The sequence below is a fragment of the Xiphophorus maculatus genome, chromosome 22, assembly GCF_002775205.1.
Source record: "Xiphophorus maculatus strain JP 163 A chromosome 22, X_maculatus-5.0-male, whole genome shotgun sequence".
In the NCBI taxonomy this organism is placed as follows: domain Eukaryota; kingdom Metazoa; phylum Chordata; class Actinopteri; order Cyprinodontiformes; family Poeciliidae; genus Xiphophorus; species Xiphophorus maculatus.
Genome location: NC_036464.1, coordinates 5,180,563 through 5,198,902, shown reverse-complemented (window position 1 = coordinate 5,198,902; position 18,340 = coordinate 5,180,563). Strand labels below are relative to the sequence as shown.

Genomic DNA, 18,340 nt, shown 5'->3' with positions numbered 1-18,340 from the left:
ATAAAGTATACTCATTCATTCAGATCCTCCATCAGGTCCCTACTGGTTTCTGTCCAAATCATGAAACAAATTATTTTCAGAAATAAAATAGAGCACATTGATCAGAAGAGAAAGTTTGATTTATTAGGGCCGCAATGATAAGAACTATGTTTGGAGGAGTTAAAAGAAACCAATTTTACAAAATTCACATTTCGGATGTTTTTTGTGCTTCCATTTGGGTTTCTACTGCTTCTAAAAACAACCAAGCGCTTAAAAAAGAAGAAATGCAGCAAAGTTTTGGCAGTAAATTAATGTTTTTTAGTGTATAGAAAATGAGCCGTTTCAAAAACCTCTGGAATGTAACGTTACAAATCACCAGGCACTGCCCGTTACCTAGCAACCCCAGTGAAGTGCAGCCAGTTACCTAGCAACCCAAGCAGAGCCCCAGCACATTTGATCAGCTAGTTTTACCGCTGTATGCGCTGTACAATGGCTGCTGGAAAAGACAAGTGCTTTGTTGTTGACTTGCCAACAAGTCAACAACAAAGCACTTGCTGCATTCTTTTTAATTGTGCAGGAAGCTCTAGTAATGCTTTTCAAAGATGCATGTAGTTTAATTGCTCATCTGTTTGCAGCCATTTTCATGCGTGAACAAAAATGTCAAGTTGGGGGGTTGCGGCCAGCTGCAGCTTTTTTTAATTTAAAGTGACAGGAGGCCCTAAAACAACTCAAAATAGGCAGAACTGATCAGACTAAAATGTCATTATCTAAGAATGATTTTGTACAAAAGTGTAATGAACATGTTTTGTATAGACACATCATAACTTGTTCAGGGAAATATAATAGGTCAGAGCTTTTGAAACTGTACCCCTGGCAAAGATGGGGGTGGCGGCATCATGCTTGCTGCCAGAGCATTGCATTTAGTGAAATTCACCTTCAGAGTAAACAGCCAGTGCTTTTCTGGCTGCAATACCCTGAGGGGCCACAAGGGGACGTCTTTCTGCATAACACAGAAAGATAAGAAGACTCAATGAGATGTATAAATAGTCTAGTGAGCTTTTGCTGGCAGGAAAAAGGAAATGAATGTCTACACATGGCTTACAGGCATCAGAATCACTACAGCTCATAAGTTTATGTCCTTACTGAAGCAAAGAAGATGCGTCCCAGTGAATCCAAACTCTATAATGGAAAGAGGCGCGCTTTACTGACATTGAACTTCAATGATTGTTTTAACAAATAAAAAAAAGACACAAATGTGTCTCATAGCTGAAATATTGTTTTAAACGTCACAAATAGATAAATGTGGTATTTATCTATTTGTTTATCTAGTTTTAGACACAAAGAAAAGAACAATTTTATTTTATTTTTCATCAAAAAATGATCACTGGAAAATTACAGTTTGGTTCAAATGAGCATGCAGCTCCTGTTTCATCTTTTTAATTAGAAAACAGGTGGCCGGGGTCGCGGTTCTCCTGTAACAAGCCCCGAACACGGCGAAGACGAGATACAGGAAAGGACAAAGAGGCTTCCTACTTCCTCAGCTCCCATTCCAGGAGACGATTCCATCCTGGAGAGACGTGATCCCTGCCTTTCACGGCATGAAGAAATGGAACTGATGTCAGGAAACATTTAACATTCCCATCAAAGTTGGGAACTGTGTTTACTGGTCGCCATGGCAATTCCCGCTTCATTACATCACATATAAACACCATCATTTAAGCAGGAGAAGGTAAAACTCACTTTTCAAACATTGGTGAGAAACTTTTCCTGTCAAATGTGATGTATAATATAGTTAATTTAAGAGCTGGAAGGATTTTTATTGCATTTCAGTCTCTTTATGCAATCTGACACAATGTGACTGAAAGCAGCGCTGCTGTGAGTTTGGCCGCATCGCAACATGAATTTTATACACTTTTCCACCCACTGCTTCAGTTATTACAGCTAGAAACTAGAGATGAGGCCCGACATGTGGGCGAGTCAAACCTTAACCTTCATTTCTACATAAAGACGATTCCAAAAGTCAGCCTTCTATCACTCATGTCACAGCAAGATCTGGAGCACATGTCAAACTCAAGGCTCATGGGCCAAATCTGGCCCGCCATATTTTTGTATGTGACTCCAAATTACATCAATAAGCCCTCCGGTTTTTTACAAATACGCAAAATCCACACAAAATCAACAAATTCCCACATTTTCTTTGATTTTAGTGCAAAATTTTCTCAAAATTGATCAAAAACATTGGGTTTAAGTGGCTGCTGCCTCGGTCTTACTTGGTGTCAAGTTATAGTACGTGATTGATTCGATGATTAATAAAAAGTCACATTTAACATCATACATTAGCCCAGATATTGCATAAATTCCTTACAAATATTTCTAAATTAGCATCACAAAACCACTGAATGCAAAAAAACACAAAAACAATCCTGGAGGGACTGATCAGTAGTTATTTAATTTTAAGAAACACTTACTGAATGCAGAAACAAAGCTATTTATTCATATTTTAACGGATTGTTAATGGGTTTACATGTTGGTACATACAGTATCTATACCCCAGAAAAGCAGGAAATGAAAGATCACAAATTATAAGTTCCTAACTGGGTGCCATGTGACTCACTTATAGAGCAGGTCACCATCATTATTATTATTATTATTACTATTATTATTATTGTACACATTGGTTGTTTTCTGTTTAAATCCATATGTAAGATTTATTGATGCTTGGTTGCTGAAATCTAAGCATCAAATCTTTAATCTTTGTTACTTAGATTGTAGCTAGTTAGCAAGCTGGGAATATTAACAGCTAGTTAGCGGTAGCCTCAACCCCTTGAAACTGTTCTGTCCAGGCAGTTTCTCCAAAAAAAATAAAACCTACACATATTTAAGACTTGTGATAAACATATTTAAGACCAAATTACATTCTTTTGAAGAAATGTAGGACATTTTTAGGCCTTAGTTTTAGATAGATGAATTTAAGACGTAAGGATTTTTCAGAAACCCTGATTATTGATGCTTGATTGGTTGTCATTGGTTGGAATTTATTGCAACACACGTATGGTAAGGCATTTATCCCAATAAATGATCAACAACACAATACAGAAGAAGAACAACAATCAGAAATCCATGTTGGAGAAACAGACGGCGATGAACCAGGGAGGACGAGATCGGGAGACATCTGGGGAGCGTCCACACGTGGCAGCCATGACAGCAACACAAACTAAAAACCACTCTCCCCCTGAAACCTCGTCTAGGCTTTTATGAGGCAACCCCTCCATCCCACAGCGGACCTCCCCGGAGTCCTGACCGCCAGCGAGCGGCGCACACTCCGTCTCATCCTGAAGAAACCGCTGCAGATTGCATTCTTTGAGTCGACCCCTGCGTACGGATCCGCGCCGCGCCCACCAACCCCCATCAAGGCTCTGGGAATCCCCCTCTGCCCCTTTTCCTCTGGCAGTGTTGATGTTACAGGCAGACTGTTTGGTTGTGTTTAGTCAGGGTGCAGTGACAGAACTAAACACGGGTATTTACCCTGAGATAACCGCCCAGTCTGGATAAGCTCTGTGTGGATTCTGTCCCAGTAGAACCAGCAGACATTCTGTCTTTAAAGGGATTTTCTATAATGTCAGATCTGAGCAGTCAGTATCTTACCTGAGGTAAGAAACTGTTTTCACGTCTCTATTAGGTGATCATTGTTTTTAGTTTTAAAAGAACTCAGGCAGCAAAGCTAACCCAATACTTCTAATATAAATTAAAGACTTTTATACACAAACTTATTTTAGTTTAAATATAGTAGAACCTTATACATTTAAATAAATGTTATATTTTTGTTGACATTGTTTTTTCTTCTTTTCAGTCACATAATTTAAACAACCTGTAGAGAGTTTGAATAAAAAAATTGGTTTCTGAATAAAAAAAATCACTTCTGAATCGAATCGTGAACCTAAAAATTGGAAACGCTAAACACTGAAAGATTCACATCTCTTTTAAGTGTTTATATTTGTGTACAGTTTTGGCTTAATTACTGTTGTTTTTACACTGTTTTTTAGTTGACAATTGTTTCAATAATCAATTAATCACAATTACTCCGATTAATCGTTTCAGCCAAAACCCCACCATCCATCAAAAACATATTTAGTGTTTGTATTTTCTGATATTCTCTCACTCAGCTGTATTTCCTTGTCATGTTAAAGTTATCGAGAACGCTAAGAAATCCTTCTTTCCATCACTATCGACAATAACTCTTTGAAAAATCTGACATTTAGTTTCCCTTTGGCATCAATAAAGTACTTTTGAATTGAATTTGAGAGTAAATACCCCACAGGCTGAAGTTTGAGTCCTTGTCAGCGCTGACCTAACTCTGACTCATAAACTGAAACGCAGAGCTCTGACAGGCGTATGATTGAAGTTTTGATTTCAGCTCTAATTGAGAACCTGCGGTTGCTTAAACAACCTATGATTACAGTGAGCGATGTATATTCCCAGTATGAGTGAACTGGTTTGTGTTGATGTGGGTGTGTGGGAGCAGACCTGCAGCAGAGCGCCATGGATGTGGTTTTGTTGGATGTTGGGTCCCGGTTCTGGAGGGAGTTCCTGCAGTAAGGTCCGGACGGTGGACGGGATCTGGGTGACGAGCACGAACGGGACGAGAGCCCGGGCCGCCATCTCTCTGGTTCGGTACACGGGCGACCGACTGCATCTGCACAACAAACATGGTGGCAACGTCATGGAAACGTATTGCATCTGTTTAACAGAGACGGATATCGCAAAAGATCAGAAACTTGAGGTCAATTTTGTAATTACACTGCAAAAACACAAAATCTTATCAATGATTTTTTGTCTGGTTTCTAATGTAAATATTGTTGCAACCTTGAAATAAGACAACACTAACTTAAAAGCAACTTTTTAGTAAGATGTGGAGGCTTGTTTTAATTGGCAGATAAATTTACTTATAACATGGGGAAAATATCTTATTATAAGTTAAATATTCTGCCAATGGAACAAAACCTTTTTCATTAATATTATGAAATTATTTACTTGAAACAAGCATCTAGAGCACATATGTCAAGCTCAAGGCCCGGGGGCCAAATCTGGCCCGCCGTAGTTTTTTATGCGGCCCTCTAATATTACATCAACTATTCCCTCCAGTTTTTCACAAATCTGCAAAATTCACACAACATCAACAGATCCCCACATTTTTTCTGATTTTACTGCTTTTTTTTTTCTCAAAATTGGTCAAAAACATTGCGTTTAAGCGACTGCTGCCTCGGCCTTAATGGATGTTATAGTCCCCGACTAATACAAAGTTACATTTAACACCATTTATTAGCCCAAATATTTCTAAATTAAAATTGTGCCGGTGTGAACCAGATCTAAAACTCACAAGCTCTACTCCTCTCTCCTCGTCTCTCCACTGCCCTAACGCTCTCTGACTCTGGTTGCTATGGTAACGCCTACATATCCCTTCAAAATAAGACACAGATGCGCCACAAAAACGAACATTTTACTTTCGTGAAAGTTTTAACTCACGATAACGACTAATGGGAGCCCTGAGCTTGTTTCTCTGCAACCAGACGGTCCATCTGGGAGAGATGAGAGACAATAACACCAGAAGTGTTGCTGATGCACAGGGTGCCTGGTCTCTAGTGGAGAAGCAGTTTGAAGCTTCATTCCCTCATTAACATTCGGTCACCATATCATGCAGAGCTTGGAATGTGGGAATCGCCTGCTGGGATAAATCCATCCTCCTGTCTCTTCTCTGGGCTTTTTCCCTTCATAAAGAAACTTTCCAAAGAATCGGATCTGTTTCTTACTCATTTTGCTGCTTGTGGCTCAATGTTGGCGCGCAAGACATAACCAAGAGAATCTGGTTAAAGGATTTTCAAAATAAAAGATCCTCCAGACTCAAATAATACATAAAATGGAAATATTTCATTATTTCTTGCGCGGCCCGGTACCAATTGGTCCACGGACCGGGGGTTGGGGACCACTGGACTAAATGACCAAAGTTGTAGTTTAAGGCAGAGTTTAGGACTCAACTAGACTGAATTACTATCAACAAAGCTCATCCAAAATGCTGTTTGTAAAATATTTATAAATAAATGTTGTTAATGATCTATAAAGTTCTGATTGTCTTGGATCAAAATGCCCTCAGGTCGTCAGAAACCTCTCAGGATTTTACAGTTTTTTTTGTCGAACCATCAGTTCGTCGCTAATAAATTCACCACTTATTTGATTTGGCTTCTATTTTTGCTTATATCTTACATAACCTTGCTTTCGTTCCCTCACCCAGTTCCTCAACTTATTGCAAACTTCACAAAAACAACATCTCCTGGACCTGCAGATGAACGATAAACCCGAATTCAAATATTTTCGAGTCATTAGCTGACCGGGCAGGAAATAGTAAGCGACGTTTTGTTATTGCCCACACACAGACATTTCCCTCCCACGGTCGCTTGCAGCGCTCACCGGTAATGCTGAGTATGGCCTGTCACCCTGAGAGTAAAGCTAAAATTAACCTTGTTTACAAGCCGGTAGAGTTTCCTTCTCCGGTGTCATAACAGAGCCGGAGCTGACACGGGGGAAAGGACACAACCAGAACATGAATGAGATAAGACAGACTGGAAGGGGCAGAGCAAGAATTACTGCAGGAAGTAGGTCATTTCAGAAAGCCTTTGTTTATTCTTTAGCTAAAACAGCCACATGAAATTTAAAAAAAGCAATTAACCTAATTCAGAAATTCACACAAAACACAGAAAATTTGTTCATCTTTGGCACAAAATTTACAGTTTAAAAACTCTTTGGTTTTCAGTTTACATTGTTATTAAATGCATAATTAACAAATAAACTTTATTTCAGTTCTTTTTTATCATTTGAACCAAAAAACTCAAGAGTTTATTGAAATAAATCAGACAACTCAGATTTACTTTCAATCTATATCTTCTTGGTTTATCTAAGGATGCAACAGACGATTATTTTACTAATCGATTATTCTATGGATTATGTTGACGAGTAATCTGAACAAAATTACCACATTCTGCAGATTTCTCATTTCACCTTTTATTGCTGCGTTCACACCAAACATGTTGCGTGTGACACTTTAAGTTTCACGTGTGTGCAAAATGTCAGACCCTTGACATTTTGCTTGACAAAATTTGCTCTATTTGCGTTTTGGGACTTGTTTTGTGGTTTTCCGCTGCTGGTCTCTTTGTACCATGAAACTGAGAGAGTAGCACCAAAATATTGTTGTGAAAGTTTCTGCAATCATAACGGAGGCTCAGATGTCTTTGCTGAACATTTTGTGTTCAGTTGTGTTGAAAAAACGACAGCTGCGAATGAAACGACGCGCGTTGAAGCCTCTTCTCCTGGCAGGACACCAACTACAGGCCATTGCGTTACCAATCAGAGTCTTTCTGATTGGTTGATGCTTCGCGTCGAGCGGCAAAAATTCAGATTTTCCAACTCCGTGCTGAACGCACAAATCGCTCAAAATGCTTCGACCGCGCAGCAGACGCCTGGTTGAAGCATTTTGTAGAATATTAGAAATTCATGAGAAAGATTAAAATAAAAAAATAATAATTCAATGGCTTTTTATATAAGAAAATAAGTATTTTATTTATATTTTAGTGCCTAAAATGCGATAGCATTCCTGTATTGAACAATCTATCGGTTGATGGTGCATTAAAGTACATTTGGATACTTTGAATGAACTGATTAATAATTGGATACCAAAAGATGTTTAATACAAGTTTTTTTGTTTACATTTTATTACAAAACCAAAGGAAACTAAAACTATGTCTGTTTAGGAGTTTTGGACAGAACATACGAACAAAGGTTTTTCTCTTTAAGTGTAAAATGTGCATTTGTGCTCTGAAAGACGTTATATTCAGAATTTCTAATTGCACTTTCGGAACCGTCTGAAATAAGATTTGTTACAGTTTATTTTTACATGTTAGACCACAGCAGTCAACCTATTTTTGTCAGTTCCAGGTACTTGATTATTTATTTTACATTGGCTAATTGCTCAGACTGAACAAATTAAAGTTGTTTTTGCTTATTTAACCAAATTTGCGTATTTAAATGTGCTGTACTGGTGCAAATTTATTAAATAAATTAGCGATTCAGAAGATTTATGTCTGTGTTTAAAAAAAGAAAGAAACATTTTAAGTGAAGGCAGCAGTGTTTCTCTGATCGGTATCGGCCGATATTAAACCCCAGATAGCTACAGTATTTCAAAAGTGAACAAAATGGATCAGTTCATCTTTAGGCTCTAGGAAATGAGACTCTTTTTATTTTATGTCATTATACTGTTTGACACCCTCAGAAAAACCAATTTACGTTTAATATTTTAAAATAAAAATGAACCTGACGGTAATAAACTGGCTCAGTCTTCACTTTCTACCACTCTCCTCCTCCTTTAGTGGCCCACATGTTAGCTGTTTGTGCTAATTTGTCCCAATGAAGCTGTTTTGTAAAAGGAAATGACAGTTAGGAAGGGTGTAATTTTAGAAATGGCAGCGTCCCCCGGGGGATCCGTAGGCAGACTGTTGACTGGCAACAACGAGGCTCATCTGAGCCTCATTTTGCAGAGCCGAGAGAACAAATTACTCCCCTGAAACTGCGAAACAAGCCAGGACATCGAGGTTTCTCTCCGGTGAGAAAAAGGAAGTGAGCCTTTAACTGTAACAAAACCAACGGCTTACTTTACTAATTAAACTGTTTTAGTTGTTGCATGACTTTAAAGGGGTAAGAATTATGTGTCTGTGTTAACTTTAGTTGTTATAAAAATGCTATATGTACATCAAATATGACTTACAAGAAATTTTACACTTTAAAATTGGGCCTCTGTCTCTTTAAAAACTCCTGCTCTTCCTGAAACTCCGTTTTCAGGAAATCAACACAACATTTCTCCTCTATCAAGACCTTAACAACATTTCAACCGGCATTGCAGTAACTGTTCGCTAATTGCTGCTGGCTAGTCCGAAGGAGCCGAGTGTCACGAGGAAGGCAGAAGCTCTGAAACTTGGAAACTGCAGATCCAAGGAGGAGCTGTGCCTTAAAGGCGGGGCTGCGTCCACCCAGGTGTTTTGACCAACTGAATGGTTGCCATGGCGATTATATAATTTCTCAAACATGCACGGAAGAATCAAATCAACACTCCAGACATGTTTTTGATGAGGGAATAATATAATAACACAATGTTAAGCTCAAAAAAGTTGATTTGACATATTACTGCCCCTTTAACCTGTAAATATAAAATAAAATAAAATAAAAACATTCATGCTCATGGAGTTTTACTAACTTTAAGTAGTTCATAACTCTATCAAATTTCTACATCTAGTGAGTTCCTGTCGGTTATCTGCAAATGTAACATCTGTGATGACTCGATTTTTAGTTTTTACAAAATTCCCAAAGGTTTATGTTGGGACTTTGACTAGGCCATTTTAACCTATGAATATGCTTTGATTTAATTCAGCCTGTATGTTTTGGATTGCCGAGTCTCCTGTGGACATTTACATTCCCAGCTGTAAGACAGATGGGATCTACTTGTACGTTCTTCTGAAGGTGATTTATTGCACTGTAGTTTATTCAGGAGTGTCAGAGTAATGGGGGCTGAATTAAAATGGATTCTTTTCAGAGTTTAAGTTGGAAAATGTTGAAAACTAGATAATTTTCCATCCATTTCACAGCTATGGATTACTTTGTGTTGCCTCATCACTTTAAAAAGCTAAAGTTTGTGGTTTCACTGAAAAAAATGAGAAAAATTAAGGGATTTGAAAACTTTTACAAGGCGCTGTTTAGTCACTTCCAATGTTGAAGTGGGTTGACTTTCTAAATTTTAAAAAAATTGGCTAAAATTTAATCCTAGGGTTATATAAATGGCAGAAAAAAATTAATTCAGCCAAATAAAACAGGCAGGGATAAATCTTAAAACATGCAGTGCTGCAGATGTTGGTTACGCTGAAATAAAATCGGTTCACATCAGTGAAAAGCTTCTCTATGGTCCTGGTGGGAACACAATCCCACCGGTCGTACTCAGACATCAAACCCACGAGCAAAGCTTTTTCCCTGCTGATGGCCAGAGCAGATTTCTCCCGGCACTCGTTCGCTTTCCGCCCAACGAAAAGACAAACACCGGTACGTCATCCGCTCAGAAAGGCGGTCCGCTCGTTAACGCGTAGCCTTTAACGAAGCGCCGAGCGAGCCAGGTGAGCGGGTCAGAGACGGTAAATCACCATGGCAACAGCAGCTGCAATAAACGTGTCCGTTTAATTGGTGCTCTGAATAATGGCCTCTTATTGAGTCTGTATACTAAAGTTGAAATTAGTTTCAATTAATTAATCGCGATTAATCGTTTAGGCCTACTTTTTTTCCACGTTGCCATCACAATGGGGCATTTGTGTGTAATATTTTGAGGAAAAAGATTAATTTAATTCAATTTGGAATAAGGCTGTAACATGACACAATGTTGAAAAAGTGAATACTTTTCAGATGTGCTGTATTTCACCACAAAAGTAGAGTAAAATTCACTTTAATCACCAGTCTGGGCGCAAGTCAACAAGACGTAAATATTAGGCTAATTTCAACATGATATAAATGCGTTTCGCTTTGTAAAAGCAAATAATGCCGTGTTGAACTGGAAGCCAAAACATGAAGAAGACCATTTTTCCACTCTTCTTCGACATGTTGTCTATTTACAAAGGACAACCATTTGTTTCTTACTGGAACTGCAGATTATGTTGAAGGGAACACAAGATGCCAACCTTTCAACTGAGTTTTCCAGCGAAAGTCAATTAGACTCCTCCCAAATACTTTCCATAAGTATTTTCCCTCATCTCCAATCCGAAGGGGAAAAAATGAAGGCTGTAACCATAGTTTCCCATTTGCCTGGTTGGTTCACAATAAAAGAAACAAAACAGAACTAAACAGGTCAAACAACCACAGAAGTACAAGACATCACATGAAAACAAGCCAGATTAGACAGCTGGGGAGTCTCAGCAGACAAATACAGAACCAAAACAGAAAGCTTATCTCGTTTCCACCCATAATAAACATTAAAACGTACAAAATGACAGAGATCTGCAAGATGCATCTGTAAAAATAACAAAAATACTGAAGACGTTTATAGAAACGTTACAGAGGCACCTGCGTCAACATTAATATAAAGAGGGTAAGTCAGTAATGTTGAGACTGCGAGTGTTTTTTTGGCGATTGTGAATTGTTGCACACGTGGAGCTGCAGTCGTGTTGCTGACATTTCTGTAATTATTGCTTAATTATCTTCAAATAAACAGAACAAGCAGCTGAAATGAGCAATAACCAACAGAGAAAGGAGAAGCTGCTGCTCACATCAAGTTTTACAGTAAAGCTGGTGGGAAACAACACGCCGCCATATGTAAGAGGTCAAAATACTAATATTTATGATAATGTAATTAGAACAAAGCTCCCAGTATGATGCACCAATCCCCTTTTTTCTCTTCCAATACTGATATCTGAGGTTCAGTATTAACCGATACCGACCTAATACAGATAAACAATTTTGAATTGACTTAAAATGTTTCTTCTTTTTTTTTTGAAACACAGACATAAATGTTCTGAATTCCTAATTTATTTAATAAATCTGCCCCAGTGCAGAACATTTAAATACACCAATAGTGCCACAAACGTGGTCCAACATGTCAAGGCAACTTTAATTTGGGTTATAACAGTCGATGTAAATAAATAAACAAACTGACAAAAACAATAGGAAGACTACATTGGTCAAACATGGAAATAATAAACTGAAACAAATTTTCTGTCAAACGGTAGGAAGTCTAATTATTATGTAAAATAAATTAACCCCACAGCATAAAATTAGACTACACAGATTTATCTGCCCTTATGGATCATCCACATGATCACTGATATCCATTTTTTTCACTATTGGGACCAATACAGATATTGATATTCAATTAGTGAATCTTTAATGGAGGCCATCTTGATTCCATGCCTGATAAGAAATCTGACCCAAACAATTCGCTGCAGTCAAAGTAAATGCTAAATGGTTCTACTTTTCAGTATTTCTCCATAAGATTGAATTTAAATACGACAAAAATGGTTTAATGCTTTAGTACGAAGGCAAATTCAGGTTTGGGTTGGAGCGTCAGAAACTTTGGGTTTAAAGTGAAAAGTTTCTCAATAAACATAAGCTAAAAAAATAAAAAAAATGGCTGCCATTTATATGCTAAAGACAGACATGCTCAATTATAAGTAACTGTTTATTTGCGCTTTTGATTATTTTTTTATTATATGAAAAAATACAGACATACATTGTTGCTGCTTGTATTGCTTATAGTCGTTAGCTTGCTTGATCACTTAGCGACAAATTCCCACATGGGGGTTTAGCCTTCGATACAAATGGAGCACAGGATTACTCCTACCTTATGATTAAGGGCCTGAAAGGAGCGAGACCCAGAGGAGAGGATGACCCATCCATGGGGGAGGGATAGAGGCGACTGAGCACCAGCAGCAGCAAGAACAGGCTGGGGTGGAGCGTCACATGACCGCTGTCACTAAACACAAACACACAAACAACCAAATGTTAGCAGAGACACTTAGCTGTTAGCTGGCAGCTGCAAAAGCAAGAATATTTAATATTTTTTGGTATGCATCAAGAAGACCAGTTAGGCAAAAGGCAGAATATAGTTAGCATCCTTTAGCTAAATTATGCTAATTTAGTTAGCTTCATTTAGCCAAATGACGCTCATGCAGTTAGCATTTTTTAGCTTGTCATAAGAACAGAAAATTAGAATCTGCTGGATGTAAACAAACTTTGACAACTCATTTGTGACTTCACAGTTACAAAGAGCAGCTAGCAGCATTAGCATTGTCATAGCTAGATTATGACGTTTGCAGATGACATTCTGATGTGCCCAAGGTCGAGCTGCATTGAACTTATTTAAACGCTACATGACCTTTAGAAAAAAACTCAACTTATAATTTCATTTTTGAAGAGCCATTATTTTGTTTGGGCTTTTAGGTTGTAAAATACACAAAATAATCTTGGGGGGAAAAAATGGAACCATTTTCTTTTATGCATTACTGATATTTGTATAAAATGATTTTCAGTCATGGGTTGCTGATTGTAAAGCAGTAGTTTATTTAGCCTGCCACCGACAAAAAAAATGTGGCTTCATCTTTCAAAGCCATATTTTCACATTTGTATTAAAATATACATATGTAAATATTGGGTAGTGACAAATGGTTATTTTAGTGATAATCTATTCTATTGATTATTCTGATGATTTATCAATTAGTTGATTAAAAATGGGCACACTCTGTATTTTTATTTAACCACTTACGTTTATTTTATACAATATTAAAAGTAGATAAAAACACAAAGTAAATAAATAGGAAAACAAACATTTTATTGTCTAAAATGCAAACTCCAATCAACAAAATTAGTTGACCATGTTTCCAATAATCAGATTGATCCAATTAATCATTTCAGCCATAGAAAATGTGAAATAACTTGAATAAATTAATATATGTCACTATAGAACAACAAAAAGTTTTATTCACAAATTTTTAAATGTCAGTTCCAAAACAAAATATTTAGTTTGAAGATTAAATATTAACCTACAAATACAAAATATTAGAAAATAAAATATCTATGATAGATGCTGATTACTGACACTTTAATGTCATCTTACTGTGGAAATATATTTTTTTCATTATTTTTAGGAAAGTCATTGCTTTATATTTATATTATATAAATATAAATATTTATATTTAAGAGAGCATCAATGCCACCATAAAAACCTTCATTTCAGCCATAGAAAATGTGAAATAACTTGAATAAATTAATATATGTCACTATAGAACAACAAAAAGTTTTATTCACAAATTTTTAAATGTCAGTTCCAAAACAAAATATTTAGTTTGAAGATTAAATATTAACCTACAAATACAAAATATTAGAAAATAAAATATCTATGATAGATGCTGATTACTGACACTTTAATGTCATCTTACTGTGGAAATATATTTTTTTCATTATTTTTAGGAAAGTCATTGCTTTATATTTATATTATATAAATATAAATATTTATATTTAAGAGAGCATCAATGCCACCATAAAAACCTTCATCATAACTTCATACAGAAACTGTGCGCCATTAACTTTCTTTTATTACACATTCCGACACGATCAACTCTTCTTCCGTCCTTGGACTGAGCTTTTCATCTCCATCTTTTCAAATCTCATCCCTTCCAGCTGAGTCAGAGAGGAACGTTTTCATTTCTGCCAAAACGTTGAAAGTTTTCACTCTGACTCACTGGCGGTTCAGAAACACGAGAGGAAATTAAATTTTTACTCCACAAGAGTTTCACTTCTTCTCTTCCTGTTATGTTAAAAATGGAGATCAGGAGGAAAAAAGAAAATGCCTTTGTTTATAGAGCAGTGAGGGCTGGCAGCTGCGCTTTGTGAAGGTCTGCAAACATGAATGTTTTGCTTATGTTACCAAACGTGTGTGAACGCGGCGTCCTTCGCAGAGACCTCCCCGTGACAACGCCGTGTGCTTTTCGTTCAGCAAACCCACACAGAGCGCGTTCACGTCCACTTCATGGGAAACGTAACCGCAGCCAATTTGGAGGCGATCAAATGTTTAAACTGTCAAAATCAGATCGACAGGATGTGAGGTCACACATCCAGCAGAAAAAGAAAATGTCCTCCGAATTTTTACGGAGGGGAAAAAAATTTTGGTTTGCGTTCCCTTGCAATAAATTAGCAAATACTCCTTGGTCGCAAATGCCGATTTAAAATTTCAAATATTTAGAGGTTTAGAGAAAACGTGTCTACTGTATACATTCTTAATTTTTTGGTGCAAAAAATTGATTGAAAATCAATTTATTAACGCTTTGAGGCAGGGGTGTCAAACTCATTTTTATTTTTTGGGCCAAATCAAAAATCTGAATGTTCTTAAAGGGCCAGAATGCATTGATAAAACCCATTAAACTGTTTAAATATCAATAAATAGATGTTTGCTTCAGCATTCAATAGATGTTTCTTAAAATTAAATAATCACTGATCAGTCCCTTCAGGGTTTTGTGATTGTTTTTGTGATTTTACTGCAGACAACATCACAGATTAACAGATAATTCATGAAATATTAATGAAAGTTAAAGGTAAAAAAAAAAGTTAAAGGGCAAAAGGTCAACCAGCCCCCCGACTTTTACTTTTACTAAATCAAAATGACCTTTACACTTTTATTAATATCTTCAAAGCAACACAAACAAAAGATTTTGCTGCACAAATGTAGTCGAGTTGACACCAGTTTTGTTTGATTTAAAGAAAGCAGGGGGCTGGTTGACCTTAAAATGACCTCTGGAAACATTTCTTAATATCTTTAAAATTACAGCGGCACAAACAAAAGATTTTGCTGCACAAACGTTTGACACTGATTTTGTCTGATTTGAAGAAGGTGGGGAGGCGACTTCACTCAAGTACTTTACAAAAACCTTATATTATAGCAGAAAAAGTATTAAATTACGCCGAATGAACTGACCAGCACATTACTGCGAGATGACGCAAAAGTTTTACAAGAGAATGCAAAAGGAAAAACATCCTCCATCCTCCGTACCTTTTAACATCTCCAACAATTTCAGGACATCTTTTTTTTTAAATCAGGTTTTTAGAGAGGAAACACAACACTGTGACCTTAAGATTCTGAAATCTCCACTTACACGGAAGGGACATGGCAGCAGAGACGTAAACAAAAGAATATCTAAAGTAAACGAAGGCTTAAGCTTTCCACTTATTTGCCTCAGACAAATAAATCATCAGCTCCGTTTCAAAAACCGCTGGAATATGATACATATGTTGTTATCCTGGGAAGGGAAGGGAGCTGAAGATAAGACAGAGCGCTGCAACTAATCACTTTAAAAACTCAGACACTGACCTGGAATAGTTTACGAGATAAAACCTGGTACAGCAGACAGAAATGATCGCTGCTCTGAGATAATGAAGTCAACAAATAAATCTGGGGCCTCAAACTCTAAGCTACATTAAAAAACAACAACAAAAAAAACAGTTTTGAGCATTAAAATATAAGAAATAAATAAAGTAACAAGAATAAAATCAAATACTACAATAAAGTTATAGTATTACAGGAATAAATTCATAATATTACGACTTCATGCTTGAAATATTATAACTTTATTCTCGTATGATTATTATTGAAATATGACTTTCTCTAAGAAACTTACTCTTCTAATATAATGACTTTATTTTCCTAATTTCATTTTATTTTTTTATTTTATTTTTCTTAGTGTGGCCCTAAATTCAGTTCAATAAAAAATATTCTATTCATCCCAAAGGGAAATTAAATGTCATCGTGAATGGCGATGCTGCGGGAAGGAAGGATCTTCAGTAGCAGTCAGTCTTGCAACGAATCTGAAAAGGCCTCTGACTGAAGACTGTTACTTTATGATAATCTCATCACTGTAAAGACATGCTAACTGCTAAATATCTGCCACTGCTAGCATGTTATACAGACGATATTTCAGTGACCAAAAGTTGTTGGCAAGCGCTGCTAATCCACCTCATTTGCTTTTGTTGCTTCTGTTTAAATCTCTGTCTGGCTGTTTGGTCGTCGTTCAGGTGCTATCGGAGCTTTGAGATGCTAATCACCTGCTTCCAGTTGTAAAAACAATGCCTTGTCGCCACGGTTACTCATCATAACAACTCAAGGAAGGTAAATAAGAGCTGCACAGCATCCAAACCCAGAGGGAACAGTTGCCCAAATAACAACATATAACATATAAAATCAAACTATTTTCCCAATTCAAATACGTACTTTAACTTCTGGTGACTAAAGTCCCAAGAACTAAACTAGGAAAGAGATATTTTCAGTTTTCTTCACCATCTTCTTGGAACCAGATGGAGAAAAACTTCAACTTGAAGACGTTGCCACTAAATGTTTTTAAGGCTGTTTTCACTCATTTGGGGAAGAAATCATTTTTCTTTGGATGTTTTAACTGAGGAATCTTTTTACTAGTTTATTTATGATGCTGTTAACTTTCTCTGTTCTGCTGTGAATGTTTTGAAAACTCTGTGTGCTGCTGCCAGTCTTGGCCAGGGTTCTCTTGCAAAAGAGATTTTTAATCTCCGTGGGACATTCCTGGTGAAATAAAGGTTAATAACAAAGATAAAAAATTTAACTACTCAACGAAGTTTGGAAGAAATCTAAATGTGCACAGAATGTGACTTTGAACCGAAGAAATGAGCCGTGATTTTAGGGTTTTCCTGACTATTTACTCATTAAAAGTGAAAAAATCCCAACAGAAAAAACATCCGCGCCTTTGAAATGTAGCAGGCATAAAAAAATCTGCAGGACAAATCAAACCTTGATGCAGCCGGCTGGGATCAAAATCCCGACCTTATGACCTTTGATCTATATTCATTAGATAGACTGGTAATTTATCTCGCAGAATTTTCAATACGTTCACTGAACTCCAATCCAAAACTGCACAGCACTCTGGGAAATGTAGGCAGAGGAAAAGGTTTTAGCAGCTCAACCTCTCACAGCCAGCTAGGCACGTTTGATGGAATCAACTAACTCACTCACTCTTTAGTTGCCTAGCAACTCACTTATTCTTTGGTTGCCTAGCAACGACCTGCTGAGTAACTGGCGCAGCAGTTCAAGTTTTTGCCTCATGGCTGCTTAAAAACAAACAAAAAAAATAACATTGTGAAGTGAAAACTGCGGATAAAACAGGACCAGTCTGGGAGTATTTTAGATATTTAACACAAAAAACTAGCCAATAATTATTGTTTGAGTGATATGAAATGCGTATATTGTGATAAGATTTTCAGCCAATGACATTGTGCTCATTGTCCTCTTCAGAGGTTTTCATGTTGTTTCCTTCAGTGATTCTTGGTGCAGCGCCCCTACAGGTAAGGAGGGGAACTGGTTTTTCAAAGAGTTTGGTTCGTTTAGCAGTGTGAAAGTGAAACACAAAAGCTGAAAATGTAACAAATGTTGCAATTTTCAACAAACTTCCTTGAAGACAGCAGAGAGCAGGTTTGCTTTACCCTCAGTTTACTTTCTGGCATACTTTTGGTTGTTTTTCTGCCGTTTGGTTCATAATTACGTCCTCTATTCTCTCTGGATCTCGATTTTTGTTTGGCCCAATTTACAAAACACTAAATGTGTGCATGTGCACAAAAAAAGACGAGTCTGTCATCTATTTTGGAGCCGTCTGATGGTGAATGTTCAGTTGGAAACCACAAACAGCTGCTCTGCTGCCTCCTGTCCCGCTGTGTGTCCCTATAGCATGACGCGGTCGGGTCTGTTTGGGTGGCGCGGCGAAAAAAACAAGAAGTCAGA

The 18,340-nt window shown here is 37.1% G+C and overlaps 1 protein-coding gene across 3 annotated transcripts in view; it reads right to left on the bottom strand.

Annotated features, from left to right (window-relative positions):
- thada (THADA, armadillo repeat containing) overlaps positions 1-18,340 on the bottom strand; it is a 107,800-nt gene that overhangs the window by 44,628 nt on the left and 44,832 nt on the right. For all 3 annotated transcript variants that reach the window (XM_023328038.1, XM_023328037.1, XM_023328036.1), the window contains 2 exons: positions 12,392-12,523; positions 4,504-4,672 (listed from right to left, as the gene is read on the bottom strand). In XM_023328038.1, the coding sequence (XP_023183806.1) occupies positions 4,504-4,672; positions 12,392-12,523 (301 nt within the window). The remainder of the gene's footprint in view (positions 1-4,503; positions 4,673-12,391; positions 12,524-18,340) is intronic.